The sequence below is a fragment of the Chelonoidis abingdonii genome, chromosome 5, assembly GCF_003597395.2.
Source record: "Chelonoidis abingdonii isolate Lonesome George chromosome 5, CheloAbing_2.0, whole genome shotgun sequence".
Classification (NCBI taxonomy): Eukaryota; Metazoa; Chordata; order Testudines; family Testudinidae; genus Chelonoidis; species Chelonoidis abingdonii.
This window is the reverse complement of record NC_133773.1, coordinates 142,416,972-142,444,680: the sequence shown is the minus strand read 5'-3', so window position 1 is coordinate 142,444,680 and position 27,709 is coordinate 142,416,972. Positions and strand designations below refer to the sequence as shown.

The 27,709-nt window shown below is 45.9% G+C and overlaps 1 protein-coding gene across 2 annotated transcripts in view; it reads right to left on the bottom strand.

The window, feature by feature from the left end:
- The window catches only part of SFXN5 (sideroflexin 5), a 170,450-nt gene that overhangs the window by 34,245 nt on the left and 108,496 nt on the right, over nucleotides 1–27,709 (bottom strand). For both annotated transcript variants that reach the window (XM_032764857.2, XM_075066679.1), the window contains one exon: nucleotides 16,437–16,522. In XM_032764857.2, the coding sequence (XP_032620748.1) occupies nucleotides 16,437–16,522 (86 nt within the window). The remainder of the gene's footprint in view (nucleotides 1–16,436; nucleotides 16,523–27,709) is intronic.

Genomic DNA, 27,709 nt, shown 5'->3' with positions numbered 1-27,709 from the left:
ATACCGAGTCCCTTGGGGACCCAGCACACAAAGCTGTAGCCCTGTCTGGGCTAGCAGGGGGTTGCTGTGCCCACATAACTGAAGGAATTTCTGTAAGTTGATGCAGCCTTGCAACTCATAACCTGGAGCTGCTCAAAATAGCCATAGTGCCATCTGCTACGACCCCAGCCATACCATGCCCTCCCCACCCCGTTCCCAGCCTCAGCTTGGTATGCCCTCCAAAGGGGGGTGTTTGCAGCTGCCTTACACAGTGCCTGCACCAGGGAATTCTCCCGTAGCCAGCTAAGGGAAATCATCACAAGGATGAGTCCCTCCCCCTTACTCCAACTGAGAGTTCCTTATATACACTTACCAGTGTGTAACTTATGCACATAGCAGCTGAAAAAAATGTGCAAGTTGAAGTACGGTGGGGCTACTTTGATGTAGACCCTCTTGTTGGTTGCTTTTCTTACTGCTCTGTGCAAGATACACCAACTTAGAGGGCCAAATACCATAGCTTTTCCTACCTTCAAGTTATTATTGACTATTTGTATTACAGCAGGTGCTAGAAGCCCATGTCCTACCTTCACCGTAGAATTAACTCAGGTGATCAGCACCTGCATCTAAGCACCTGGGTTAGCTTAGCCTGGATGTGAGCTGCACCTTGCCAAGCCATAATACCTAAGTTACTGTACCCTCACTGGTACACATCACTAGGACTTCTGGGGACATAACCCATGGTTCTTTGCGCTGCAGTAAGCTGAACCAATCTATAATTCTTTCCCTATGAGTTGTGGGAGAACTTATCAGTCCTTCTGAGCACAAGCGGGGGAAATTGTGGGAAGGCACCGAAGGACAATCAGCACTCAAGCATGCATCCTCACTCCAAAGCAGGTGGGTTACCAGCACGAATGAAAGCAGAACGCGGGCTCTAACTCTCAGACTCAGCCGGACCAGCTAGTCTGGGTCTGAAGCACTGCCAAACTCAGGTGAGAGGGCTTTGTATGTGGACAGGATAGGGGTTAGGGACAAGACCCGAGTACGAGCCTGAGTGAACTTTGCAGTGAAGACAGACCCTGCCCCAAAGAGCGTACAATCTTAACTGCAAGACAGACCGAGGGTGGGAGGAGAAATAAGGCCTGGAGAAGGGAAGGGACTTGCCCCAGGACACCCAGCAGATCAGTAGCTGTGTAGAGAACAGAATCCTGTTTTCTTGAGTGCCTTTCCTACCTTTCATTTAAATCATCACCCAGGGCTTTTCACATTTCTTCTTTCCATTTGTGTCTCTGATCAGCCTGACTGTGCACAAGACAGCACTGTAAGGTCACAAATGGCATGAAGTGAAGCAACTCTCTACATCAAGAGAAGTGGCTAGCCGAGCACCTGAGGTGCTCTCAGTCTCACCAATGGTGGTGGCTGAGAGCTGCATTTGTATTTTTCCTTTGAGTAAAGCTTGGGAATAAAAATAGGGCCAGACCCTGAACTGATGTAAATCAACCATAGCTTTTTTCTCCTCCAGAGTCATAACTCCTCACTAATGGTGAGTGGAGACAACACTGCTCTACATTAAGTGTGCACTCTGTAAGCTGGTCCCGTGTTATCCCATATTCATCTGTTCTGTGATCAGTAGCCTGGAAAAGGATTTAAGCGCAATCCTTGTAGCCTATGTTCAGGCAGAATTCCTGTTGAAGGCAACAGGAGTTGTGTTTGTGTAAGAGGTTCAGGATCAGGCCCTTAATTATATTATAACAAAATTCTAAGATTATTCTACAGGAAAACGACCCTTCAAGAATTGCCAGCAATGAAAAGTGGATAACTGGTCCCCTCTCTCTGGGAGAGAGGAGATTGCTGGAACTGATGCATTCAACTTGTGCTTAAAATGTCATGATCCATTAGAGCCCTTACTGAGAAACTTGTAGAGACTGGTCTCTTTCTGGCTTCCCTGGAGCACAGTTTAGAACCCAGACATCACTGCTTACACCACCCTGGCACTTTAATTTGGAAGCTGCCCCCTTTTTAATTACTGCTCGGTTGGGGTCCTTATAATCACCCAAGTCAAAACTAAACCAATTTAAAATGATCACTGGTACAGCTCCCAGGTGTGACTTCCAGGAGTGTTTTAAACTCAGGCCAGTTCAAATTACTATGGCTATAACCTCCTAATTAAGAAGAGTTATGGCTTGATTTAAAGAAAAAAAAACTAATTAACACATGAAGTGTAATGTCTTAATTGGGACTTGGATTCTAAAATTTGTGAAGTTCAGGATAAATGATTCATAATTAGTGGAGAAGGATCACTTTTCTTTCTGCCCTAAGGATCTTTGTCCTCAAATCAGTTTTCAAAATAACATTTAGCTCAACGTTGTCTTCCGGATTTTGCAGAGAGGGAACTGGAATGCTGTCTAATAACCCAACAACTGGCTCCCCCCCAACTAAAATCTATATCTGATTTCAATTGCTAGATGTTCCACAACCTCCTGTTTGCAAAGCAATCATCTCATACCAGAAAAAAGAATGAATTCACTCTTTGTTAAATAGTGAACTAGTTTATTTCCTGTTAAATAAATTGGGAGCCTTGCTCAGCTGTTAGAGTACAGAACTGGAAGTCAAGACTCCTAGGTCCTATTAACAGCTCTGTCACTGAGACTACGGCCCGTCGACTCTGCTTCTGCCTCTCACAATGGTGGCGTACAGGAGTCGACGGCAGAGCGATCGGGGATCGATTTATCACGTCTACGCTAGACGCGATAAATTGATCCCCGATAGATCGATCACTACCCACCAATCCGGCAGGTAGTGTAGACATACGCTATGTCTACACTTAAAATGATACAGCGGCACTGCTGCACTGCATCAGCATAGACGCTTCAGCAACAGGAGGGGTTAGCCCGCTGCTGTAGTTAATCCACCTTCCTAAGAGGGGGTAGCTAGGGCCAAAGGTGCTGGAACTAGGGGTCTGTGGGGGGTGTTGCTGCACCCCCTGGTTTGAAGTAGGAATAACAACCTAAACACGTGGTTTCTGCCTTCAGCACCCCCACTACAAAAGTTGCTCCAGCACCACTGGCTCTATCGACAGGAGAATTCTTCTATCTACATCGGGGGTTAGATCGGCCTTTAACTACACCCCGGAGAGATGTACCAAAGCCATTGTAATTTTTCAGTGTAGATCAGCTCTGACGTGCTTCGGGCCAGATTGTGATGATCATACTCCCAGGGAACGAACAGTACCTTGCACTATCAGTAGTTCCATTAAAATCAACAAGGCTACTTGTGGAGTCTGATATGACTCAGTGCAAATAGGGATATCCCACTTGAGCCCTCTGTGATTCAAAATGGATCAGATCAGCACAAATTTTCCAAAGTGGCCTCTAATTCTGATTTGCTCCAATTTTTGGGTGCTCAGCTTTGGATGCATTGAGCCCAATACATTGCTACTGGCATCTTGCATTGTCGTTTACACCAGTGGAAAATGAGTGCAAAACACTAGAAAATCAGAACAGTAGGATTTTATACCCGCTTTGCAATGGGGCAAACAATTGTCAAGGCAATTCTATGGTGAATCAGACCCAGCGTTCCTAAAGCTGGGAACCAAAACACAAGTACCTAGAATTAGAAGCCACCTTTGAAAATATGGGCCTTGCCTCTTCTGTTCCTCTGCCTGGGCTCCGGCAAAATGATCATATTTACATCCCATTTCTGAGGCACACATAGCAGCGCTGCTTGCCTCACACTTGACTGTGAAGCACAATTAACATTTGCAAATTGATCTTTGGATGAAAGACACTATGTATGTGCAAAGTATTTCTCTTCCTGCCACTGCCACCACTTTTCTCCTTCTGTCTGTCTCTCTCCCTCTCTTTTTAAGCTTTGTCTGTCTACTCCCCCTCAAAATGCCCTCATGCCTACTTTTTTGGCATCTTGCTGCTGACGCACAGCGGATACAAGCAAGCCAATGACATCATGAGGAGCTTCTGGCTCATTGAGCCCAGGTATAAATTATTATTCTGAGATAGATGTATTTAAAACAGAAAGACCTTAAAGATCCCATGCATATATGTACATATATATGTGTGTGTGTGTGTGTGTATGTGTATATCAACTTATGCAGACAGTACATCTGCTCCACAGATACAGTATGTTGTAGATCTTGCAAATACACCTTCATTCAACTTTCATCACATTGTTCATTAGTGATTTAAATTTTGCATAATTTGGCAGCTGCCTCTGGTGTTTTTCAGGAGGTACTGTAATTTATTCCATATGGAAGTCACTTGGTGTACTAAAAAGGAGTTATCAGGTTCAGTGAACCAGAGCTGTATTTGCCTAGAAGAAGGTGTTAGATGCTAAACTAAATATGACAGGAGTTAACTGAAATCTCCCGACTGACAGATTCTGTGGGTTTTGTCGTATTTAATATAAAGAGGATCATAGCTAATACGTACATTATGAGAGACTGAGAATTACAATGGGGCAGGAACATTAATCTTATTTCTTGTGGGTCAAAGCCCTGAGTATCCTGAGGCACATCCCAAGCAGGAGGGAGCTACTCAAAGCCCCTTGTTAAAACTGTACCTCCAAAAAAAAAGGAATGTATGGGGTGATTTTCCTGTCCTTGATAGGACTGTCCCATATCAGGATCCTGCTAATCCACCCCTGCCACAAGCAATTTATCCCTAGGGATCAGAAAAATCTACCTGATGAACACATTTATTTTGCCAGCTGGATGGCCTCTATTTTTAAAATCAGTTCCCAGGGGAAGCTTCTCCTAGATGCCCTACAAGCCATCCCTACCCCTCTGTTGAGGGTCACCCAAGAGAATGCTGTGCTTTGGTTGTGATAAGGCAGCTGTGAGGAGAGCCAGGGACTCCAGGATTTTCCTCTTAAAAGGAAAAACAGCTTTGACTTATGACATGTGGGAGCCTCAGCATGGCATGGGTGCTGTTAGCTGAGCCATTTCACCACACGCCTGGAGACCTGTCATGTTAAAATCTGGGCTAGAAGGGCGGTTAAGAGAAAGAAGAAACTCTCATCTTAAAGGCGGTAAAACTTTGACGCTGTCTACACATTTACCTTAGCCCCTGCACTCTGCCGACATTACCAGCCTCATCGGACCATTGTCCAGTTCCATACCCAGTGACCCTATGCTTTCTTCCATGTGGCCCACTGTGCATGGTATGACCTCCCAGAGCTTACCTACAGCGTCCCAACCCTGCCTGCATGTAAGTCCCTCTTGAAGACCCTGGGAAGCTACAGTGAACTGAGCTGTCTTGTACATAAATTGCCTGTTGTTGTTCCCCCTTTCCCTCACCTCTATCTACGCGTCTGACTGTCCTTCAACTGGGATCTCCTTGGGACAGGGACCAACCTTGGAAAGTGTTTGGAAAGTTCTGGGCACTGCCAAAAATAAATTATTGTAAAAGCACTCTGCTGGTGCCTTGCCCAGTCAGTGGCTTGAGACGATTTTAAACTATGCATAAATGGTGCTCAACTGTTTTTATTGCAGAATTAAGGATATTTTGATTAAAACAATATAACCAATGTCTTGAACTTTATGACCTTTGCCTTCTGGACTACAGCAAGGTGACATATCTGGGCATGAAGCCTTAAGCCCTTAGCAAACTCCAGCTGGTACAGAACACGGTAGCAGATCTCCTGAGCAACGTGAGCACATCACACTCGTCCTCCACTCCCTGCACTACCAAACCAAGTTCAAGGTCTCAATCCTTATCTTCAAAGCACTCAACAGCCTGGGCTGAGGTTACCTAAAGAGCCTACTGTTGTCAATGATCTTTCTCCTCTGGCACAATGGAACTCTCTGAAATAAAGGTAGAGCTTGTCTGTGCAGGAGACAGGTTTCTCAGAGGCCGGTCGGAAACAGCAAAATGAACTCCCTCAGGAACTAAAGACCACCACGAACCTCATCACTTTCCATTCTAAGTGCTAGGAACACGTCTTTGACCTTGTCATCTCTAATATAAACACACAGCAGCGTATGTACGTTTGGTTGTGTAACGTAGGTACATGTGGGTGTATAAACCCTCCAAAAGAAAACACTCCACTGTACACACATTGTGAAGAGGATGAGAGAACAAAAAAATGTGACAGATGTGCAGTCACATTGCTTAATGCTCTACTGAAAGGTGCTAAGATACTCCAGCAATGAGTGTGGTATGAGGACCTATATAGAATAGAATAGAATAGCTAGAATCCTCCCCATGAACAAGTCAAACCAGTAGCCCTACTTATCCACTCTATAGTATAAAGATTTCAAGCCAAGGGTCTCTAGTACAAGTCTGTTTGCCAAAAGGTTCTGCCACCTTCTTTGGCTCTGGTTATGAGAAACTCTTTTCATTTAACTTGAAAAACAAATTAATTGATTCCCAGTTCTCCTCTCCAACACAGCAAACAAACCCCAAGACACTGGAGTCACAGGTTAAGGGAGAGGGAGGGAGGGAGAAATTGTTGTGTAAGTCCCTGTTAAAATCTTAGTATCAGAGGGGCAGCTGCGTTAGTCTGTATCCACAAAAACAAGGAGGAGTCCGGTGGCATCTTAAAGACTAACAGATTTAGTTGGGCATAAGCTTTCATGGGTAAAAACCCCCCACTTCTTCAGATGTCCTTATTGTTCCTGTTAAAATCTTGACACAACCTCTCCGCCCTACAAATGCTGCTGAAAGGTGTAACTGCGCTCCTGGGATTGGACAGAAAATAATTCTGCTGACTAGAACAGATTTAACAAAGTGACTGCAGCTTCCCTACTTCGCAGATGTTTTCAAGGGAATTTTGTGCTGGCGACAGAGGCGCTGGAGACTGGAGTTCACTTGGTATCTACAGAATGGGCACAGCACGGGCAACTGAAATGCCATCCAGCTAACATGCCTTCACTTATTCCTCAAGGATGGAGCTCAGTCTCCAGCCCCATGTCCATTTCTCTGAGACTGCCCACCAGGGGACCCCAGTGTGTCAGCAGTGGGGGCGTGTTTTGCAATGGGCAAACTTCTCTTGTAGGGAAAGGACAGGGACTGCTCTAATAGAATTTCACAGGGCAACACACAGGGTTTGAGGAGACTGTTTTCACCTTTATATCATCAGATTCACTGCTGAAAACTGCAGTGTGCTATTTTAAACATACCCCAAGGAACCTACGCTGCAGCTTCATGCTCCCTGGCCTTCCGCTACAATTTCTGCTTACGCCCCTCCAGACCACTCAGAATGAAGCAGCCAAGCTCATCCTCCTCTCCTCTCACTCCTCTTCTCTCTTCAAATCCATCGTCTTGCCTCATCCCACCTTCTGCACCAAGTTCCAGCTTCTCAGCCTTGCCTTTTGGGCTTTGCACAGCTCCAAGACTCCCTCCTGCCTACATCTCAGTTCTCACTTCACAGCCCTTGCTCTCTGCTCTGCCAACATGTCCTCCTTCCCCTCTGCCTGGCTGCTCTCCTCTCATCTTTGTGCCTTATTCCACACTGGCCCCTGCACCTGAAACCCATTCTCAGTTCTATCCACTGAAGTGAACACCAGTGAAATGGTTAACGTTGACACTGGTGGGCCACCATGGGCTACAGAGCTGACACTGGGTTGAATGGATCAACAGAGGGCAAGAGAGTTCACCCCTCCAGGCTACTGTTTCAGGCTCTCCATATACTCAAGAAAACACAGCATTGTGTACGCTCAGTTTGGGTTTGAAAAGGTTGTGGGGTTTTTGGCAACTGCGAGGGCTAGAAACTATTTTTTTTTAAAATGAAAGCTGAGATTCTTCACAATCCAAATGTTACATGGGCCACGTAAATACATCCAGCAGGCTGGGTCTGGCACCTGGGCTGTAAGTCTGACATATCTGATTTAGGGTGTAAGCTCTCTGGAGTAGAGGCACTGGGCCAAAAATGCTACTGGTGTAAACTGGAGCAGTTCCACAGACTCAACTGAAGATGTACCAATTTACACTCAGCAGAGTATTTGATCCTATGTCTTTATAAGGTCTATGCATACTGGTCATGCCATATAAAAAGATAAAACAACAACATAGCTTATTTTCTCATGGACAGGAGTTTGGATAAAACTGAAATTCCAAGTGGATACCTATGTATGTCCCCAGATATTTAATTTTAGGGCTGTCAAGCGATTAAAAAAATTAATTGCAGGTTTAATCACACTGTTAATAATAGAATACCATTAATTTAAATATTTTTTGATGTTTTCTACATTTCCAAATATATTGATTTCAGTTACAACACAGAATGCAAAATGTACAGTGCTCACTTTATATTTATTTTTTATTACAAGTATCTGCACTGTAAAAACACAAAAGTAGTAGTATTTTTCAATTCACCTAATACAAGCACTGCAGTGCAATCTCTATCATGAAAGTTGAACTTACAAATGTAGAACTATGTACAAAAATAACTGCATTCAAAAATAAAACATTGTAAAGTTTTAGAGCCTGCAAGTCCACTCAGTTCTACTTCTTGTTCAGCCAATCGCTCAGACAAACAAATTTGTTTACATTTTCAGGAGATAACACTGCCTGCTTCTTGTTTACAATGTCACCTGAAAGTGAGAACAGGCATTCTCATAGCACTGTTGTAGCCGGTGTTGCAAGATATTTCTGTGCCAGATGTTCTAAAGATTCATATGTCTCTTCATGCTTTAACCACCATTCCAGGGGACATGCGTCCATGCTGATAATGGGTTTTACTCAATAACAATCTGAAGAAGTGTGGAACGACACATGTTCATTTTCATTATCTGAGTCAGATGCCACCAGCAGAAAGATGATTTTCTTTTTTCGTGGGTTTGGGTTTTGCAGTTTCCGCATTGGAGTGTTGCTCTTTTAATAATTCTGAAATCGTGCTCTACATCTCGTCCCTTTCAGATTTTGGACGGCACTTCAGATTCTTAAACCTTAGGTCGAGTGCTGTACCTATGTTTAGAAATCTCACATTGGTACCTTCTTTGCATTTTGTCAAAACTGCAGTGAAAATATTCTTAAAACGAACATCCGAGATTGCTATAACATGAAATATATGGCAGAATGCGGGTAAAACAGAGATGGGGACATACAATTCTCCCCCAAGGAGTTCTGTCAGAAATTTAATTAATGCATTATTTTTTAACGAGCGTCATCAGAATGGAAGCATGTCCTCCGGAATAGTGGCTGAAGCATGAAGGGGAATACAAATGTTTAGCATATTTGGCACATAAATACCTTGCAATGCCAGCTACAAAAGTGCCATGCAAATGCCTGTTCTCACTTTCTAGTGACATCGTAAATAAGAAGAGCATTATCGCCTATAAATGAAAAAAAAATTGATTGTCTTAGCAATTGGCTGAACAAGAAGTGGGACTAACTGGACTTGTAGGGTCTGAAGTTTTACATTGTTTTGTTTTTGAGTGCAGTTATGTAACAAAAAAAATCTACATTTGTAAGTTGCACTTTCATGACAAAGAGATGCACTACAGTATTTGTATGAAGTGAACTGAAAAATACTATTTCTTTTATCATTTTTACAGCGCAAGTATTTGTAATAAAACATATACTTTGATTTCAATTACAACAAAGAATACAATATATAAGAAAATGTACACAAACATCCAAAATATTTCATAAATCAATAGGTATTCTATTGTTTAACAGTGCAATTAAAACTGTGATTAATCAGGATTAATTTTTAATCACGATTAATTTTCTTGTGTTAATCGCGTGAGTTAACCATGATTAATCAACAGCCCTAATTCATTTATATCAAACTAACTTTCTAAGAGTACATCAGCCTGTGATACTCTCACCACTGTAACTGCCTTAGCAGACCTTACCTTGATGGCTAAAAAAAGTCATTGGGTCCTGTGTACATTCTGGCTTGAATCATGCCAGCAATAACTCTTTTGTGTTTTCCAGCATGGCTACTGCTAAGCTGGTTTCTTTGCCCAGTGCGGACTGGGAATTTTAAGACTCATGCTAGCCCAAAGCATGGTGTAGGCTAGCCCCATTAGGTAACTCACAGAACCACTTCCGAAGATGCGGCCCAGTCCTGTTCCCAATTAACTCAATGGGAGCGTCCAGCAAGGGCTGTAGTTTACAACAGGCTGCAATTGTGTCTGAGAACGGGGTTATAATCCATAAAATGAATAGGTTCTAATTCTGTTTCTGAGAGAAAAGGAGGAAGCTGGGTGAGGGGAATGGGAGGATGCTGGGAACATGGCTGTGGCAACTGATGCTTAGTTGGAGAATCCTTGCACAGTTTCTTCCTCATCTTTCTAGAACCATTGCACAATAGGATAAATACAAGTATCTGAATGATGACAACATTGTGAGATACAAGTAGGATAAATTCATTCCTCGTGTAACTCCACTGAAGTCAGAGTTATGCGAGGGGTCCAGTGAGGCTGCACCAGAGAAGGCACATGATGAGTTCTTCTACTTTCTTCTGCTTTAAAATTCTTTATGCCCCATACTTAGAATTTTCTTACTTTCATGGATGCAGCTAAACCGTATTTATATTTTATTAAGGCTGTCTTGACATAGCTATTGTTTATTATACAACTGAAATAAGAATATATCTGTGCAAAATAACTGGCATTATGCTCATCACACAGTGCATGCCATCCCAAAATAAATGTTGATTCTATAGGTTGGATGCTTCCACATCATGTCCAAGCAGCAGGAATGCATGAGACATGGTGAAAGAACGGAACACCAGGGAGCTAAGCAGTGGGAGGTAACACTGAGTTGCCTGAAGAGCAAAGAATGAAGGCCAGGGAGTTAAAATACGCAGCAGGCAGAGACTAGAGACGCCAAGAGAGCTGAAAAAAATGGCATGAGAGATGAGAGAGGCAGCTGGGGGAGTTAAAACATGCAGATGGAGAGATGCGAGATATGGCTGGGAGAGATGAAAGACCTGGATCCAAGTGGAAAGATGACGACCAGGAACTGGCCACTAAAATAAACTTTTAAAATATTTGGACAAAAAACCCCAACAACACTATATTAGTCTTGTTTTAAGCTAAAAACCATTGGTGGGGACTATGGGCAGATCCTCAGCTGATGGAACACAGCTCCACTTAAGTCAAGGAAATTATACCAATTTACCACTGGCCCCATACACAAGGAATCAGAGTGGCATTTGTAAGTCACTTTTCTCACTAACCACAACCTCAGATTCAAACACAGCAGAACTCTGAGGAAGATCTAGATTGAACTTTGTGACTCAGGCCTAGGTTTAATTAAAATCACCTTCAGCCTTAAAAATAATAAATAATAAATCATCATTCTCCTCACCGTTTTTAAAGTAATATGAGATTTTTTTTAATAATTAAAGCTATGCGTAATACATCTCATATGTCTCTTGCTATAACTGCAATAAAACTTTCCCACCGTAACGAGGATCTGACATACAGCTGTTTGTCAGACAGACAGTTTGCAGTGTTGCTGTAGTCTTGTTGGTCCCAGGATATTAGAAGATAATGTGGGTGAGGTCATATTTTTTATTGGACCAACTTCTGTGGGGGAAAGAGACAAGTTTTCAGGCTTACACACCATGTGTCTCTCAGATAGACAGACAGGAAAAAGAGCTGCCTGGCAATTTTCCACTTACACGATTTTTTGATAGAAAAGGCAGCTTCTGCAAAATTGAAATTTTTCACTGGAAAATTTTGATTTTGCCAAAATTTTTCAATTTTCCATCAGGAATACCAAATCAAAATACTTCATTTCAGGTTGGTTACACTCGTATTGAAATATTTCAGTTTGTTGAACTGATCCAAAACATTTTGTTTCAAGCCAATTCAAAATTAAACTGAATCTCTTCATGGTACTGTATTGCCTCATGGGAGTTGTAGTTCACGAAGTCTCATGCCACTATTTTCTCCTATGGGCCAGGTTCCCTGACTTGACCATGTCTCCCATGATGCAATGCAGCCTCCCCTCTGACCAGGCTGTACAATGCATCATGGAAGATGTAGTCTCGTCAGGCATCTGAATTACAACTTCTATGAGGCAATGCAGCACCACTGGGAGAAGCAGTTTAATATTGAACTGACTGGAAATGGAAGATCTTAAAAAAAATCACATAATCGTGATTACAATTTTGGGATTTTCCCCATGTCAATACTAACTGATTTTGGCAGCTGATAACTCACAAATTGCTACAGATAAATAAAGGACAGAGCTTCGCAGCACTTGAAAACTGGTGCCATGCTTTCAGATGGTATGGAACCCTTTTTTTAAAGCGCTCACAGTTCTCAGGAGAGCAGCAGATAAGTTCATGCTGGAACTGAAGAGGGAGGAAAGTAAGGCAGCAATCAGAGTAATGCATCATAGCTTTCCAAAACTAGATATTATAACGGAAGAGATCGTCAAAGCCACAAATGGCAGCGAAGTACCTAACTCTCACTGAAAGTCAATGGGAGTTGGGTGCCTATATGCCATTTGTGCCTTTGAAAATCTACTGCATTGTCTGTAAATATTATAAATAAATAGAGAAATTATATTTAGAACATAAGAACGGCCGTACTGGGTCAGACCAAAAGTCCAGTATCTGTCTACCGACAGTGGCCAATGCCAGGTGCCCCAGAGGAAGTGAAGCTAACAGGCAATGATCAAGTGATCTCTCTCCTGCCATCCATCTCCATCCTCTGATGAACAGAGGCTAGAGACAGCCATTTTTACCTTCTGGCTAATAGCCATTTATAGACTTAGCACCATGAATTATCCAGTTCCCTTTTAAACTCTGTTAGTTCCTAGCCTTCACACCTCTCAGGTAAGGAGTTCCACAAGTTGACTGTGTGCTGCGTGAGAAGAACTTCATTTTATTGTTTTAAACCTGCTACCATTAATTCATTTGGTGATCCAAGTTCTGTGATTATGGGAATAGTAAATAACTTTTCTTATCCACTTTCTCCACATCACTCATGATTTTATATATCTCTATCATATCCCCCCTTAGTCTCCTCTTTTCCAAGCTGAAGAGGCCTAGCCTCTTTAATCTTTCCTCATATGGGACCCTCTCCAAACCCCTAAACATTTTAGTTGCCCTTTTCTGAACCTTTTCCAGTGCTAGAATATCTTTTTTCAGGTGAGGAGACCACATCTGTAGACAGTATTCGAGATGTGGGCGTACCATGGATTTATATAAGGGCAATAATATATTCTCAGTCTTATTCTCTATCCCCTTTTTCTGCTAGTCCTCATTATATAAGCACAGTATTGCCAATCCAAAGCATTCAGAAACCAAAAGTCAGAGCCCCAAAAAATGAAAATGGCTTAAAAATCTTATGATTTTTAAAAAAATAATACATAATAATGTTGTTGGTTTGGTGAGTTCTGAGCCTTTAGGGGGCACTCAGGTCACACTTTCAAGCTCTTTGCAGCCACGAGGTCTAAAAACTTACTTTGTAAAAAAACTGAGACCTGAGATTCTCACCTAAACGTTTGACTCCAGGAGCTGGGATTTCAAGAAAAATGACAAATAGGCTGCTATTGTATGAATATGGACCAGATCCTCTCCTGGAGTAACCTGTGTAGCTTCGCTGGCCAGCTCAAAACCTGGCCTTATAAATCGACTTTCCTTCTTTGCTGACCCAGTCTGTTATGCCTCCACCTTCCTGCACTGACCTGAATTGAAAACTCACTTCTTCCAAAAAGGCCCTTCCTCCTTAGTCTTTTCCTCAGAGAGCTGCCATGAAATTGGACTGAAAACGTTTATTTCACTGACCACTAAAAACAAAAATCCCTGCAAAAAAAATGTGGAACTGCACAGGTACGTGCCTGTGGAGTCTTCTGGCTCCCCTGGGAAACTCCTGTCTTTGGGCACCCTCTGCTGGCATCCCAAAAGCTGTCAATCTCCTATTTTTAGGGACAGACAGCTCCATACTATAATGACTGGCCTGAGAAAAACATTGAGCAAACGTGCATGAACAGAGCAACCACAGTGAGATCCATGCAGCAGGAAAGAGCCACAGATTGTTAGGGAGAAGATCTCTACATCTCAGGAAATGCAGGCTGGAGAAGGCAGTACTTAGTGCCTGGGGGGACTTAATGGGAAAAGGAGATGCTGGAGCAAGGCAAGGCCCAAGAAGGTCATGGGGGGAAAGGGGAGGAAGGTGACTACCACTGGAACGGAGTGAGGTATTTTAAGGTTATGCCAGAATTCCCCAGGCTGGAATTTGACCTGGACAGCTGGGTTCACAGTCTGATCTTTGGGCAAAGGGCATAAAAAGTTCCATAAGAGCTTTAAACCACCTTGCACATGCTACACAACATGGTAGTTTTACATCTCATCAAACTTTTTATTTGGCCTGAGCCATGTGGGTCTCAGGAGTCCTAGGTTCAATTCCTAGCTCTGCCACTGACCTCCTGGGTGACGCTGGGCAAGCCACTTCTGCTCCCCTTGCCTCAGTTTCCCTGTGCGTAAAATAGGAATAATAATACCGAGCTTCTTTGTAAAGCGCTTTGAGTGCTACTGATGAAAAGTCAGTATCATCAGTATTCACAGCATGTCTGTTTGGAAAGTACCAAGCACAGGGTTGGTGCTACAGAAATAATTAATAGCAGAGAGGGAGGATGGTCTTGTTAAAGCTATGGGCTGGGACTCTCTTTGTTACATTGGGCAAGCCATTTAAGGTTTGTTTACACAAGGAAATTATTCCATAATAAGGTAGGGTGTGATTTTAAAGTATAACAGCTATTCTGGAATAGCTGTGTGGACACTCTTATTCCAGTTTAGCTTAATCCAAATTGGAATTATTCCGGTCAACATCCCTATGCAGACAGGGCCTTAATCTCGCTCTGCCTCATTATCTAATCTGTAAAATGGGGCTAATAATACTGTGATTCTTGACACCCTTTGTCTGTTGTGTCTATTTAAGAGAGTCCAGGGCAGGGACACTATGTGTTTGTACAGCACCAAGCACACTGGAGCCCTGGTCTTGGAGAGGGTCTTGAGAGGTGACAGTAATACAAATGAACAAATGCAAGATGCCCAGAAACACATCAGCCATTAACACTTATAGAAAAAAAGGCTTGATCCCTGTTAACAAGCAGAGAGAATTTCACACAGCCCAATGGCATTTATGGACCAAGGACAAAGCTGTTGCTACTCAAAGCTGAGGTTCAATACCCAATCCTGCTAATTATTGTTTACTTTGTCAGTGGAGTGTTTTAGAGTTGCCATCATTAACATTTGATTAAAAAGTGCTTCCAGTTTAGCGTCAGAACAAAGGTAGCTGGCTCTTTAGAGACACTATCCTTCAATGCAGTAATCAGTCTCTGAAGGTTCACAGGTGACACACGCACCATTGAAGCCCATTGAAACAGAATGAGGTGTACAGATGGGATGATAGTAGATGGCCTCTTCTCTGACAGAGAATTTTTTTTTAAAAAGCCAGGAAAGAGTAAACATCCACAACAAAAAGAACTCACCGCACTACATTCTTAGTAGAAAAGAAAAAAGACATGCTGGAACGCAGGGGAGAGGGGATATGGATGTAGCAGATACTTTGTTAAAATGCGGTGATACTGGTAATTAGACATACTATGATAATACTGCCCCATACCACACACACCCTAAAGTGCTATCAAAAATGTAGCATTTCTCAAAAGTGCAATGAAATACCAGGGAGCCATACATCACGAGGGAGCCAATCTTAATCACAGGAAGCCAAGTTTCACATAGCATGCAACAGACAGCATTTGAGGCTAGTGTTCCACCCATGCTTCCATACAATTAGGCCCAGTTTTTCAGAAAGAGGCCCAAGGCCTGCATGAAATTACATGCTTATGGCCTGATCCAAACTTCACTGAAATCAATGGGAATCTTTCCATTGAATACAGCAGGTTTTTAGACCCCTAAAGAGTAAAAGTAATCAAGCAACTGCAGCAATTCAGACAGAAGATTTTTGCTTGTTCCTTTTAAAGAGAAGCCATAATACCAATATTAATGCTACAGTACTCTATACCGATGGCCAAAGATGCCGAAACAACAATACAATGTGCAACAATACAATTACTGCTATCTACTGGAGTATACTTTTGTCTTTGGCCAGTTTGACAAGGATATTTCTTCTGAAATCACAGTTAATGTCCACACTGGAGCTTGAAGGTGTAACCTCCAGTTACATACCTGTGTTAGCTCTGATCAAACAAACAGTCTAAAGCCAAAAGAGTAGCCACGGTGGCATGGGTGGGTTACCTGACCTGAGTACGTACTTAGGGTCTTAGATGGCATTGGACTCAGGGTGGCTAGCCCCCTCCTGCTGCTTGCACTGCTGTGGCTACATTGCTATTTTTAGCACGCTAGCTTGAGCTAGCACAGGTATGTCTCCCCGAGCAGAAAACGACACCTTCCAGCTCCAGTGCCGCCGTAACCTAAATTGCACATCTTTACCCATGAAGGCTGTTCCTCACTTTCCCCCAACTTCCCTTTCCCTGGAAATTCCCTCCTTCCCCACATCACCCAACACTTACTTCTCCATTATAGACATAATCATTGGAGGTAGAACCAGTATAGGCATTGGCAGGACCACTCTAGTCAGGGCTGTCTCTATCAGTGCCTGAAACAAAATAAAATAAAATAAAAAAAGAAATAGAAGACAGACACTTAAAACTAAATAATAATAGGAGATATACCTATTTCCTAGAACTGGAAGGGACCTTGAAAGGTCATTGAGTCCAGCCCCCTGCCTTCACTAGCAAGACCAATTTTTGCCCCCGATCCTTAGGTGGCCCCCTCAAGGACTGAACTCACAACCCTGGGTTTAGCAGGCCAATGCTCAAACCACTGAGCTATCCCTCCCCCATAATAAAACTGGTCCCAGCATATGCCTTTATTGATCAAACAATCCACTGGGACGGAAATCCTTCCCCTAGCATTTTCAATGGTATGCATGTGGTTGGAATGTAACAACAAAGATTGATAACAAGCTTGATATCAGTCACTTGCTTATAGATTCATGGATTATTAGGCTGGACTATCTGGGCCACTGTGACTATCTGGTCTGACCTCCTGTATAATCCAGGCCAGAGAACTTCCCTCAATTAATTCCTACTTGAGCTAGAGCAGATCTTTAGAAAAAACATCTAATGCTGATTTTAAAATGGCCAGTGATGAAGAAACCACCACAACCCTTGGCAAGTTGGTCTAATGGTTAATTACCCTCACTGTTAAAAATGTGCACCTTGTTTCCAGGCTGAATTTGTCTAGTTTCAGCTTCCAGCCATTGGATCTAGTTATACATACCTCTGTCTGCTAGCTGGAAGAGCCCACCAATTTCTCTTCCCCATGCAGGTACTTCCAGACTGTGATCAAGTCACCCCTTAACTTTCTCTTTGTTAAGCTAAAAAGATGGCACTCTTTGACTCTTATCACTGCAGGGCTATCTCCACACTGTACCGCTGTAAGGGCTCTCGTGTAGCTGCTCTATGCCAATGAGAGAGAGCTCTCCCGTTGACATAATTAAACTACATCCAACGAGCATAGGCCAAGAGAAGTACTCCTGCATAGGTCAAGAGTATAATAGGCTAGGCAAGGCTACGCCTGCCCTGGCACAGCTGCAGCTGCCAGTTGCGGGGAAGTTTTTTATTATTATTAGGCACCATGCAAGTTCTGGGGAAGCTGAGGAGGCGGAATGTGCTACTCAACTTCCTTGGTTCATCAGTAATCTCCCTGGACTCCATGGTGCATACAAAAAGCTCAGGTTATTCAGAAGAGACGTGAGCATTTCCCATGGGGTGGCTTGGGGTCTCAGGAGGGGAGGTGCGGAGCAGCTGGGAGAGCTCCAGCCAGCCCGGGACTCCTCCAGGGGCAGGGGGACTTAGGGCTCTAGCTGGCCCAGGGGTCCTCCGGCTGTGGGGGGAGAGGGGGTTGGGGGCTCTGGCCACGGGGGGGAAGGGGGTTCAGGTGGAAAGGGTGGAGTGAGGGGGGCTAGCCTCCTGGAAGGGGAGCTCCACCCACCACCCATGTCTGTTTTCTCACCCCGCTGAGTGACATAAGTTTTGATGACATAAGTGATAGTGTAGACATGGCCTGAATTATTTTTTTCTGAACTGCTAATCACTCCTGTGGCTATTCTCTCAACCCTCGCCAATTTATCAACATAGGGCTCGGCAGTAAGTGGTTTTCTCATCCCAGGAGAGTTTTCTAGATTTTGAAAATTTTTCCCATTCTGAATCAGGAAGGGAAATCAAAATCTGGAAATTTTTCCCACATTGACAAATTGAAAAAATAATTCAATTAGGGTAAAAAGACGGTTACTCACCTTTGTAACTGTTGTTCTTCGAGATGTGTTGCTCATATCCATTCCAGTTAGGTGTGCACGCGCTGCGTGCACATTCATCGGAAGATTTTTACCCTAGCAACACTCGGTGGGTTGGCTGGGCGCCCAATGGAGTGGCGCCGCCATGGCGCCGGATATATACCCCTGCCACCCAACCGCCCCTCAGTTCCTTCTTGCCAGCTACTCCGACAGTGGGAAAGGAGGGTGGGTTTGGAATGGATATGAGCAACACATCTCGAAGAACAACAGTTACAAAGGTGAGTAACCATCTTTTCTTCTTCGAGTGATTGCTCATATCCATTCCAGTTAGGTGATTCCCAAGCCTTACGTAGGCCTTGGGGTTGGAGTGAGATGTGGCAGAATGCAAAACTGCTGAGCCAAAGGCTGCATCAACTCTAGACTGTTGAACCAGAGCATAATGTGAAGCAAAGGTGTGGACCGAGGACCAGGTAGCTGCGTGACATATTTCCTGGATTGGTACATGAGCCAGGAAGGCAGCAGATGAAGCCTGAGCCCTGGTAGAATGTGCGGTGAGATGGCTCGAGGGAACATGAGCCAAGTCATAACAAGTGCGGATGCATGCCATCACCCAAGAGGAGATCCTCTGGAGGAGACAGGTAGGCCCTTCATTCGGTCTGCCACTGCGATGAAGAGTTGGGGCGATTTACGAAAGGGCTTCGTCCGCTCGATATAAAATGCGAGCGCCCTACGGACATCTAGGGAGTGCAAGTGTTTGCTCCGTCGTGATGAGTGCGGCTTCGGGAGAAGACCGGAAGGAAGATGTCCTGATTGATATGGAAGGCCGATACCACTTTAGGGAGGAACGCTGGGTGTGGTCACAACTGCACCTTGTCCTTGTGAAACACAGTATACGGTGGGTCCACCGTGAGCACCCGAAGCTCAGGAGACTCGTCTGGCGATGTAATGGCTACGAGGAAAACTGTCTTCCAGGACAGGTATAGCAGCGAGCAAGTTGCTAACGGCTCGAATGGTGGAGACATAAGTCTGGTTAAGACCAGGTTGAGGTCCCAGGTAGGGGCAGGGCGGCGTACTTGGGTATAGGCACTCCAAGCCCTTGAGGAACCTGGAAACCATAGGGTGTGAAAACACGGAGCGGCCACTTTCCCCTGGGTGGAAGGTAGAAATGGCCGCCAAGTGCACCCTCAATGATGATACCGCTAGGCCCTGCTGTTTGAGAGACCAGAGGTAGTCCAGGATGGTGGGGATCGAGACCTCGGGGGGAGTAACATTTTGCATTTCGCACCAGCAGGAAAAACGCTTCCACTTGGCCAGATACGTAGACCAAGTGGAAGGTTTCCTGCTATCCAGGAGTATTTGTTGTACTGAGGCAGAGCAGCGTAACTCTGACTGGCTCAACCACGCAGGAGCCATGCCGTGAGGTGAAGAGACTGCAGGTCTGGGTGGTGAAGTCTGCCGTGGTCCTGAGTTATGAGGTCTGGGTGAAGAGGCAGGGTAATTGGGTTGGCTATTGACAGGTCGAGCAACATGGTGTACCAGTGCTGCCTGGGCCACGCTTGAGTGATCATGATTAAGCGAGCTCCGTCTCTGCGGAGCTTTAGCAGGACCCTGTGAACCAGCAGGAATGGTGGAAAGGCATAATGCAGTTGGCCCGTCCATGGTATCAGGAAGGCGTCCGAGATTGAACCCGGGGAGAGACCTTGGAAGGAGCAGAACATCTGGCATTTCCTGTTCTCGCAGGAAGCAAGAGGTCTATGCAGGGAAATCCCTACTTCCGGAAAACAGAATGAATAACATTCGGACGGATCGACCACTCGTGAGAGCAGAAGGATCTGCTGAGTCGATCCACCAGAGCGTTCCAAATCCCTGGGAGAAAGGACGCTACCAGGTCTATCGAATGGGCTATACTAAAGCCCAGAGTTGAATGGCTTCCTGACAAAGGGAGGACGACCGTGTCCCCCCCATTTGTTTATGTAGTACATGGCCATTGTGCTGTCTGTGAACACAAACACAATGGCCTTGCAGATGCTGTTGAAACTCCTGGCACGCAAGGTGGACTGCTCTCAACTCTCGGACATTGATGTGCAAGGCCAGCTCCTGAGATGACCAAAGGCCTTGAGTGCGAAGATGTCCGAGGTGAGCACCCCAGCCGAGAGATGATGCATCCATCGTTAGGGCCATAGAAGGCTGGGGCGGATGGAACGGCATCCCTGCACGCACCAGAGAGGGCGTCAACCACCAGCTGAGGGAGCCTAGGAGTCTCGGGGGAACCATGAGGACCCTGTCTATATTGTGTCTCCCAGAGTGGTATACTGAGGAGAGCCAAGTTTGAAGGGGACGTAGGCGTAGCCTGGCGTGTTTGGTCACGAACGTGCAGGCAGCCATGTGACCCAAGAGGCTGAGACAAGTTCGAGCCGAAGTGGTTGGGAATTTTTGTAGGCCTTGTATAATCGATATCATTGCGTGAAACCGCGGTGTGGTAAGCAGGCCCTGGCGAGATTGGAGTCCAGAATGGCCCCAATGAACTCTATTCTTTGTGTGGGAACCAGAGTAGATTTCTCTAGGTTGATCATCAGGCCTAGCTGGATGAACAGGTCCTTGACGATGCCCACGTGCCATGTTACTTGGATCTCGGAGGCCCCGCGAATGAGCCAATCGTCGAGATATGGGAAGACGTGTGTCAACGACGGAGGGAGGCAGTGACTACGGCCATACACTTTGTGAACACTCTTGGGCCTGTGGAGAGGCCAAACGGAAGGACCGTAAATTGGAAATGTTGACGGTTGACCACAAAACCTGAGGTACCGTCTGTACGGAGGATAAATGGCAATGTGAAAATACGCATCCTTCATATCGCGGGTGGCATACCAGTCTCCAGGATCCAAGGATGGGATGATGGTCCCCAGGGATACCATCCAGAACTTCAACTTTATCAAGAACTTGTTGAGTCCCCACAGGTCTAGAATTGGTCTGAGACCTCCCTTCACCTTGGGGATTAGGCAATAGAGGGAGTAGAACCCCTTGCCCCTCAAGTCCTCCAGTACCTTCTTTATAGCTCCCATGGCAAGGAGGGACCGTACCTCCTGCAAGAGGATTTGCTCGTGAGAGGGTTCCCTGAAGAGGGACGAGGATGAGAGGGTGGGGGGTGAGGCAAAATAAACTGAAGGCGGTATCCAAATTCTACCGTGCGTAAGACCCAACGATCTGAAGTTAGTTGGGTCCGCACAGGGAGGAAAGAGAAAGGGTGGTTGCAAAAGGGAGGGAAAGGATCCTGTTGAACAACTGGTACGTCACCCTCGGGCGCGCCTTCAAAAGTTTGGTTTAAGTGCCACAGGTGGTTTGGCGGGGCCGTGATTCTGACCCCCTTGGGGTCCAGACTGCTGTCTACGATTGCCTCGGCCACGCCTCCTGCTGAAGTCCTGCCGCTGTCTAGGCGGGGGGTAAGGGTGCTGAGGCTGGGGCCGGAAGGGTCTGCGCTGAGTCTGCGGTGTGTGCATCCCGAGTGAACGCATGATTACCCTATTGTCCTTCAGACTCTGCAGCCTAGGGTCAGTCTTTTCTGAAAATAGGCCCTGACCTTCAAAGGGCAAGTCCTGTATCATATGCTGCAATTCAGGTAGAAGGCCTGACACCCTGAAGCCATGATATTCACGCTCATGGCAATTCCTGAAGCCAGAGTTCTGGCTGCGAGTCGGCTGCGCGTCTAACGAGGCCTGGAGAGAAGTTCTCGCCACCTTCTTTCCTTCCTCCAAAAGGGCCGCAAACTCTTGGCATGAGTCTTGTGGGACTAGCTCTGTGAATTTCTCAACTGCCGCCCAGGTGTTATAGTTATAGCAGCTAAGCAGGGCTTGTTGGTTTGCCACCCTGAGTTGGAGGCCCCCGGCAGAGTAGATTTTACGCCGCAATAAATCCAGGCGCCTAGCCTCCTTTGCTTTTGGGGCAGGGGCTTGTTGGCCATGACGCTCCCTTTCATTAACTGATTGGATGACGAGGGATCAGGGAAGAGGGTGTACGTACAGGTACTCATACCCCTTAGAGAGCACCATGTACTTCCTCTCAACTCCCTGAGCCGTGGGCGGAATAGATGCTGGAGACTGCCAGATGGTATCAGCCTTCGCTTGGATCGTCCAAATAAATGGTAAGGCCACCCTTGTGGGAGCGTCAGCCGACAAAATATCTACCACTGGGTCCTCTTATCTCCGAAACATCCTCCACCTGAAGGTTCATATTCAGAGCCACTTGTCTCAGGAGGTCTTGATGTGACCCTAGATCAATTGGAGGAGGGTCCAAGGAGGATGTCCCTGCCACCGCTTCATCTGGAGAAGAGGAAGAGGAAAGGCCAGGGACAATCGGGTCCTCTGTTGTCTCGTGGACTTGGGCGACGTCCGGCTCCGGTGGGACCTGAGGGTCTGGTGCCCGAATGGGAGCATCCTCCGTAGCTGCAGGAGAGGGGGCAGCTAACAGTAGCCTCCGGCACCCGGTGGTCCGACGGTACAGAGCGTGATGGCACTGGAGGTCCACCTTGGGCTTAGTGATATGCCCAAGGCATCCAGAAGGACCACTGATGAGGTCCTTGGTCTTGAGCCTGGGTCTCTTGAAAGACATGGCTAAGAACATCTAAGTCACGGTCCTGTGCATAGGAAGCACTGTCTGCATGGGATGACACAGATGCATGGCGAGATGGCCAAGGAGGAGCTGAAAACCCCTGAAAACCTACCATCCGTGGGTAGGCTGTCTGTATGCTGCAGCGGAGAGCGGTACCGGGAGGTTGAGCGGAACCTCAAAGCTCGATGCCAGGAGCGGCTGCAAGAGGTGAGGTGCCGTGAGCAGTGCTGGGAGCTTGATCGGTACCGAGAGTACCGGGCCGGTGAACTGGGTCTTGAACGGTGCCACGAGTGCGACCGGTACCGAGATAGAGAACGGAACCGGGACTGTAAGCGGAGTCGGGACCGGGATCAGCAAAGGGACCGAGAATGCTGGCGGGACCGCGATCGTGATCGGTGCCTCTCAGCGGTGCCGATGGAGGATGGTCTCAGTAGGGCAGGCTTGCCTATGGACTGTATAAACCCGCACTGGCGGTGCCCGGGGTTGAGGCAGCGCAGACTCCGTCAGTACAATCAGTTCCCTTGCCGTAAAGAAAGTCTCCGGCATGGAGGGAATAGTAAGCTCAACCACGGCGCGTGCTGGGGAGCTGTCAGGCACCGGATTTGACGGCTCTTGCGGGACTGGAATCAACGGTGCTGAAGTTGTCGGTGCCACGGCACTTGTCGGTGCTGGGCGGTCCGACTTAGGCAGGTGCTCCGACTGCGGCGTGGACACAGAAGCCGCAGGAGTCTTATGTTTTTTTACCCGTGGGGAGAGGGAGTGGTGAGGAGCAGACATCTGGGCTGGCGACAGTTGGTGCCGAGGGGCCTTAGTGGTACCGGTGCACTCCGGTGCTGAAAATGCACTTCTCCCCAGTGTGGACTGTCCAGCACTCAGTGCTGATGATGGAGGAGTAAGAGCTGCCTCCATCAGGAGCTGTCTAAGACGAAAGTCCCGCTCATTTTTGGTCCGCGGCTTGAAGGCCTTGCAAATGCGGCACTTATCTGCAAGGTGGGATTCCCCGAGGCACTTAAGGCAGGAGTCGTGAGGATCTCCTGTGGGCATCGGCTTGTGACAGGCCGAGCACAGTTTGAAATCCGACGAACTGGGCATGGGCTCTGGCACCGGGTGAGGGGAAGGGGCTAATCCTCGAATCCCTTTTAACTATATACACTATGTTAAAGAAAATAATAAACTAACTGCAAGAATAAAAATTTGAACTATATACACTATAACAACGAGAAAACTATGAGTAGCTAGGGAGGTGGAGATCAGCTAAGCCGCGCTCCACTGTTCCAATGACCGACACAGGCGGTAAGAAGGAACTGAGGGGCGGATGAGTCGGCAAGGGTATATATTCAGTGCCATAGTGGTGCCACGCCAGGGGTGCCCAGCCGACCCACCGAGTGTTGCTAGGGTAAAAATCTTCCGACGGACATGCACGCGGCGTGCACACACCTAATTGGCATGGATATGNCTAACTGGAATGGATATGAGCAATCACTCGAAGAAGAACTGAAACGTTTTGTTTCAATGGTGACTTTTTAAAAAAAAACAACTTTTTTTTAGATTAAATTTACTAAAACACGTATACAAAAAGTCACTTTCATTCAAACCCCAACTTCCCTTTCAGAAAATGTCAAAAAGCAACATTTTGACAATTTCAAAAGTTTTTTTTGCAAAAATGTTTCAATTTGGCAAGCAGTTTTGGTTTTGATAAATCAGCATTTTTCATTAAAAAAATATATTTGCTGAAAAATTCATGCCTACCTCTCTTACCTATATTCTTTTCTTGCTCTGTTGTGGCTGCAAATTATGGGCCAGAATCTGTGCTCAGTCATGCAAGTGTAAACCAACAGTAACTCTGATATAAACGAGAGTGGGGCATGGCCCTGTGCATGTAATAAATAATGTAACATTCTATCTATGAATGTGTGTCAGCAATGTGATGCATTGCAAAAAGGGCTAATATTCTGGGGTGTATTCAGAGGAGTGCCACTGGTAAGACGCGAGAGGTAACTATCCCATGCTGTTCAGCACAGATGAGGCCTCAGATGGAGTACTGCGTCCAGTTCTGGGTACCACACTTTAGGGAAGACGTGGATAAACTCTGGAGAGAGTTCAGAGAAGAGCAACAAGAAATGATAACAGATTTAGAAAACTTGACCTGTGAGGCCAGATTTAAAAAACTGGGTATGTTTAGTCCTGAGCAAAGAAGACTGAGGGGGACCTGACAGTTTTCAAATGTGTTAAGGGCTCTTATAAAGAGGACGGTGATCAATTGTTCTCCACGCCCACTGAAGGTAAGACAAGAAGTCATGGGCTTCATCTGCAGCAAGGGAAATTTAGGTTAAATATTAAGAAAAACTCTTCAACTCTAAGGGTAGTTTTGGAACAGGTTTCCAAGGGAGGTTGCAGAATCCCTGTCACTGGAGGTTTTTAAGAGCAATTTGGCTAAACACCTTTTGGGGACAGCCTAGGTTTACTTCATCATGCATCGGAGCAGTGGGCTAGCCTAGATCACCTCTCAAAGTCTGTTCCACCCTACATTCCTATGATTCTATGATCTATCTCATCATAGAGCACTTGAGCCCCTCACCTACATTGATCATTGTATCCTCACATGAACCCGGGAGGTCAGAAAGTACAATCATCCCCACTTTACAGATGGGGAAACTGAGGCACACAGAGATAACATGATTTGCCCAAAGTCACACAAGGAGCATGCAACAGAGCCAGGAATTAAACCTAGTTCTTCTGAGTCCTAGTCCAATACCTCAACCACCTCCAATGCACTCTGTCACTGAATCAGGCTCTAACATTTACTGTCTATGATTTTAGCAATAAACTCCTGAAGTACTAGACTGCTGTTTGGTAGCCAAGGGCTCAGAGCTCAGGATGTGCTCTCCACATAACTCAGAGAAGCAGAGCTGTTGGTGGGAGAGGGAATGTGGATGCTCCTCTCTCCCCTACTCCGAACTGTCCCTGAAAGGGATGAGGGGAGCAGAGCTGGAGAGGGTGAGGCTGTATCTGCTTTCACTGGCTGAGGGACAGCGGATGACACAGGTCGTGCTGAAAGAAGGGAGGGGGATGAGGTGAATTGATGGAAAGCTTGGGGGGTGAACCGGTGTGAATCTGGAGGTTGGGTGGTGAAACAAGGAGGACACAGGGCTAACGCTGAGTGATGGGGTGCTGGGAGGGGTGCAGTCAGGAGGTGAGGGAGACAATCAAGTGCTGACAGGAACAGACTGGCGGAGGAAGCAAGTTGCATATGCAGAGCTGCGAGGAGGGTAACTGAGAAATCTAAACCAGTAGTTCTCAGACTTTTGTACTGGTGACCACTTTCACAGAGCAAGCCTGAGTGTGACCCCCTTTATACATTAAAAACACCTTTTTATATGTTTAACACTATTATAAATGCTGGATGCAAAGCGGGGTTTGGGGTGGAGGCTGACAGCTCGCGACCCCCCATGTAAAAACCTTGTGACCCCCTGAGGGGTCCCAACCCACAGTTTGAGAACCCCTGATCTAAACACTGGAGATGGGGGTGTGTGGCTAAGCTGCCCAGTAAGAGTAGAGCCCAGTGGCTACTGCTGGCTGGAAGGAGGACAGAGGGACAGTGCAGCTACCTGGCAAGATGTGTGAGGTGACACCCATAGCAGTTGAGTAGTGGGAGTGCAGAACCCCACCCAGAGACAGAGCAGCAGCATAGGGCAGCAAAGGTAACCCCCCCCCGCCCCCCGACAAGGTTTTTCACTGATCGTCATCTTCCTGCACAGATAAAAATGCCATTCACACGTCACTCAAAATGTGCTGCCAGGTAACCATTTAAGCCCAGGTTCTCAATGATTTTTACATGCCTCGCTCCCATTGAATCAATGGAAGTTAGGAACCCAGCTACCTTACAGGATCTGGGCCTGAGCCATTTGGCCAGACATTAGGACACGGAGGTCTTGGATTAGGGATGGGGTGAGGGTGGGTCAGGAAATCTGGTTCAGCTCTGATACCAATTGCTTCTGAGACCTTCAGCAAACTGCTTAACAGCTCTGTGCCTTAGTTTCCCCTTCAGTAACATGGCGATATTAACAGTCACTCACCATTCCTTGCAGGCAGCTGAGAGGCTGAATTAGTTACTCTCTGTAACTGTTTTAAGAGCCTTGGACAGAAGGCGTGCCAAGTGCCAAGGACTCTATTATGAGCTCCACTGCCTGGATTTGTGCCTCTGCACACTTTACCTTTCAGATTAAAACCCACTAGAAAACAACCCGGTTCAATTAGACAATCAGACAAAGCTCTGGAGACAAAGCTATTCAAGAACAGAAAAAACTGGGAAGTCATAATATAGTCATGAGCATATGGCAGAATTCAGAAGGTTGGGGGGCAGGAACAAACCAGGTGTTAGCAAGAGAATAAAAACAGCTGGGGTCTCCTTAGAAAGGTTTGGTTGATGGTTGTTAATGTCATTTGGCACAGGGCGGGTTAAATTGCTATTCAGCTGGCAAACTAAGTTTATCTCATTTGTAAAAAGGTGTCTGTTATCTCTGCCTCATACTCAATGTCAACTGCTTACAGCTTCCACAGTGAAATCCTCAGACTGACAGCGGAGGGGTGGCGGGCGGGGGAAGAACAATAGGTTCTCACTTAAAAGAATTCGGAGGTTTTTGAGCCCAGAAGAGAGCATTATGATCATCAGATCTAACGTTCCGCATAACATGCCCATTCCTTCATCAAGCCCATAACTTCCGGTGGAGCTGTATCATATCTTTTAGAAAAATGACTGGTCTTGATTTAAGACTTCAAGTGCTGAAGAATCAACCACAGACCTAGTGAAGTCGATCCAGTGACCACTGTTAAAAATCTGCTCCATACATTCTTATCTGAATTTGTCTAGCTTCACCCACT